The sequence below is a fragment of the Sipha flava genome, unplaced genomic scaffold (assembly GCF_003268045.1).
Source record: "Sipha flava isolate LNK unplaced genomic scaffold, YSA_version1 38_pilon_pilon, whole genome shotgun sequence".
NCBI lineage: Eukaryota > Metazoa > Arthropoda > Insecta > Hemiptera > Aphididae > Sipha > Sipha flava.
The window spans coordinates 3078617-3082834 of NW_020273099.1; the positions used below are offsets into that span (position 1 = coordinate 3078617).

At 43.4% G+C, this 4218-nt stretch overlaps 1 protein-coding gene across 1 annotated transcript; it reads right to left on the minus strand.

The window, feature by feature from the left end:
• Positions 1-397: 397 nt before the first annotated feature.
• LOC112688412 lies at positions 398-3295 on the minus strand. The gene is made up of 3 exons (XM_025561578.1): positions 2672-3295; positions 734-1123; positions 398-605 (listed from the first exon to the last, which is right to left on the minus strand). The coding sequence occupies exons 1-2, from the start codon at positions 3171-3173 to the stop codon at positions 747-749; spliced, it is 879 nt and encodes a 292-aa protein (XP_025417363.1). The 5' UTR covers positions 3174-3295; the 3' UTR covers positions 398-605; positions 734-746.
• Positions 3296-4218: the final 923 nt, after the last annotated feature.

The window sequence follows — 4218 nt, forward strand, 5'->3', positions numbered from 1 at the left end:
GTAATTAAAAAAAAAAAAGAAAAAAGAGAAAAGAGTGTCATCCGATTTCGTCTGAACAACGCGGACGATAGAAAACCAAACCGTAAACGGTATAGGGTTTCCATTTTATTTCCTGTACACGCAGTTCGACGTGTCGCGTTTTACGACGGCCGAACAACACTACGCGCACAGACACGACTGCGACATTAACATTATTGTTGTCGTACTGCTGCACCGACTCCGAGGACGAACGGAATCGGCAAACTCTGTTGCACCGTTCTGTTGCCATTCTCGGCGGCGCTTCTCGACCGGTACCGGGGTTGAGGTAGTAATATTAATGGTGTGTGAAATAAACGAACACGGTTTGTTTTTTTTTTTTCGAAAACATCAAAATATAGTAAGAACGTTTCAAACAGCGTTGAAATATCAATATAAATATTATATATAAATAATAAATAAGAGTAATGTACAAATAATATTAATGAGCGTTTGTGTGCGTGACGTGGGTCGCATGTTGTTCGATGGCTCGTTTGAACTTTGATTCGGGTCTCAGGTGTTTGACTGTTTAGTGAGCTGTGCACACCACCAGCACGAGAGCGCGATACATTAATACTCGTGGTCTGCTGCTGCAAAGATAAAAAAAAAAAACAAAAAACGTTGAAAAATATGCATACCGAATCGGGGTGGACGACTTCAAACGGAAAGGGTCGCGTATATAAGGGAGAGGGAGGGAAGATAGGGTTCGGACACTCACGTTTGTATGGCGTTCACTGAGGAGGTGCTTGACCGCTGTAGGCCATCTGTTGGGCGTCGATGCTACGTCCCCATCCGCCGGAGGACGCGCCGCCGCCGTATCCGCCGGAGGAGATGTCGGCACCGCCAGCGCTTCCGTAGGAGTCGTGTCCGCCTCCGTGCACGTCGTGGTGGTGTTGCGGTACCACCTCGTAGGTGACGGTCTTCTCGTGCTGTTTGCTGAGGATCTTCTGGAGCAGAATGATCAGGGACAAGACGAGGGCGATCTTGCCGAACAACAAGGCTTTTCCGGCGATCAGGGCGATTTTACCGAGGATGAACGGCAGGAGAGCGATCATCTTGACTTTCAACAGCATCAACAGTTGCATGAGCATGTGCTTGCTCTTCTTCTCTGCGAAAACGGAAACGAGGACGATTAACATCGGTAATCGAATACGATACAAAGACAGGCGTAGGGATTGCCGTGAGTGGGTGTGTGTATGTGCCGAGAGAGAGTATGGTAATTCGCGCACATCGATATCGCATTACGAATTCACGGCCCGATGACCGCCGGACACGATTTGTATTCCTATGTCCACCGCGCTGGACCACGGTGCTCGGGGGCACTTTCTAAAAACCGGTTTTTCGTGCTGCACGATCTTTTCTAGTTCATTTCCCGTGAAAACTTTTCAGCCGGATCAAGCGTAAGGCGTGTCAGTGTGTGCGTGTGTGTGTGTGTGTTGTACCTGCGAACGGGTTATTTTTTTTTCGGGATTTTTTCGTTCGCCGGGAAAGAGAGAGACACGGCGGCGGTCGTGGGAGTGCTCCCGCAAGAACGATGAGTAGGTTCTCCGCGAGATTTGATTGACGCGCGGTAGAAAGTCGTCTTCGTATTCGATCCATACACGCGCGGGTACATAATATTATACTATTATTATTATTATTATTATTTACACGATGTTATATTATATACGTGCCTGTAATAATATTATATTTTTTCTCGTGGCGTGTTAATGGTGTCCGCAGGAAGGTTAATGTTTGTCTTTTTTTTCGTAATCGTGTCCGACGTGTATAATATACTATTATGAATGTACACGACGACGACGATAATGATGATGATGATGATGATAATAATAATAATAATAATAATAATAATCTGAAACTCGGTAACCGGGTCACTGGGGATCACGGATGAGACGACCGGTCTCGGGTGGAATGCGTACGAGCTACTCGTTTAGTCGAACCGGCTGACGGATTACGTGGCATTGTTTCGACCGTTATTATAACATCACATATCATAGTCCGTGCGATATTGTAATGATTATTAATAACGTTACGTATTCGCGCGCGCACCCGAAGCAAACGGTCAAAGGGTTACCTAGTCAGACGCGTAACACTGCGGAAAGCGGATACCGTACGTTATTTTTCTTAGGACGCCTGAGGTGTGTCGATCGGATCGACCGGGAGGGATTAAAGGCGTGTATACATGTCTCTAGGAGATGAAATCCAGTTACGTTTTAAACGATAGTTGAATAACGATTGTAATTAGATTAGATAATGATTACGGTAGAAGGGGAAAAAATGTTAACGCGACAAATCGTCATAGGTAATATAATATTGTTATACTGTTATCGCTGGTGTTTTCTCATATGTTATTATTGATTTAACGCACAAACGTTTAGGCGAAATTTTTCAGATCCATGTAGAAGTAGTGTTTGATCGTTGAAAGTGTGCTTAAACCGATTATCATAACAATGGGTGAATTGCCATTAAAATGATTATACAACCCGCATTAACATCGTCGCGTGAGGCATAGCGTAAATGTTTTTTTTTTCTTGGTAAAGACAACAACGAATCACAGTGCTTTGTTATTCGATTGCAAGTCCGAAAAAGGTGAGTTTTGAACGAAAAAATTAATGTCTAACGGTACGACTAGAATAGCTAACTGTGGTGAACTTACTACTCTTCTTCATGCCACGGCTGTCGTCGGCGGAGTCTTCTTCCTCTCCGAGGAATTGGCTGACGGTGTCGGTGATGGATTTGCCGGTTCTGGATACGGCGTTGACCACGTCGGCTCCCTTGATGTCGACCTTGATGGAGTGTTCGTTCAAGTAACGCAATACGCGTTTCACGACCATCGATTCCATGTCCTTGGGCTTGTCGTCGCCGTCCAACGATCGCGGGGCACCGTCTCCTGGGTTGCCGGACGTCCTCACCACGGTCACGCCTTCGGTCAGGTTGATCTCATCCTTGTTCAGAGCCTTGTCAACGTAAGCGAACAACTTGTACTTGATACAAGACACGGATCCCTTGTTGATGCAGTCGCTGTAGATGCCGTCCAACAGGTCCTCCTTGGCTTGGATTGAGTTGTGGCCGACGGCCTGGGAGTCCATGCCGGAGGGCAAGCTCCAGGCCCATCCGACGGTCAGAAACAAGCAAACGCATATCCTCAACGAATTCATGGTTGATGTTGGCGGGTTCGTCGGACGTGTGATAGGTATATCGGTAGCACGGCGAGCTGCGGCGGTTCTGAAAGCACACGATGTGACGCCCCGAAACCCAAAAACTGTATGATAGATAGGACGTGGTAGCCGACGTATATATACCGGGCCCCCACTTCGCCGAACCACGTTCCTCGGTCACTTTTCGAAGCCACCGGTCTGGACCCCCGGAAGATGATGGACTTTCTCTATCTACCGGTTACCGGCTCCTTCCTTTCGCGTAGTTCTACACACCGGCGGCACATTTTTTGATGTTCTCAATGGGCACCAGCGGTATCGTTAATTTTTTTCCTTTTTAAAACACCATTTATGCTAATTTCGACGTATCAACTCGTATTCCTAATAACAGCTATGTAAAAATCCTACAGAGTGTATAATATCTAACGTTTCGTGGTTCTGCTAGGTTACACATGAATATATTCTGGACGTCGTTCGCGATTTTCGAAAACCCATTGCTGTATAATAATTACGTTTTCTTGTGTGCGTAATACATGTTGTACGCTTATACGAAATTCTAATTTTGAGAAAACTTCGATTATACGTACCGGACGTTCGTCGAGTATTTTCTCAGTTTTTATACTATATTCGTTGTGATATTTCGCGTAGTATGAAATCCGTTTGAAAACTGTGCGATTTTAAAAAGCTATTGATTCAAACGCAGTTGTAAATAATATATTATTCCGCGGCTCGTACGTGACACGGATTTGGTATATTTTTTTAAATTTTAAATTTTCGTTTTGATTTTACATTCATTATTTTTCAAATAATTGTTATGCTTTTGCAATTTTATCGATTTAATTATAAATTCACTTCGAAAACCAGTAAATTAAAATAATAAAAAATTCATTAATCTAAAATTAATTTTTTTTTAAAAGTTAATATAAATATTGTACACAATAAGTAGGTGGAATAAAATGCATTTTATATTATTAAAATCTCACTACTTAATCCTATGTGTATATGTATATTTTAAAATAACTTTTGATAAGTTTAATTAAAAAATAAT

Bases quoted from the DNA above. Each gene is read 5' to 3' on its own strand.
- LOC112688412 (XM_025561578.1), bottom strand. From the start codon at position 3,173: ATGAATTCGTTGAGGATATGCGTTTGCTTGTTTCTGACCGTCGGATGG. The intron at 1,124-2,671 runs GTAAGTTCACCA...CCGTTTTCGCAG, and splicing joins CCGTGGCATGAAGAAGAGTA to AGAAGAAGAGCAAGCACATG.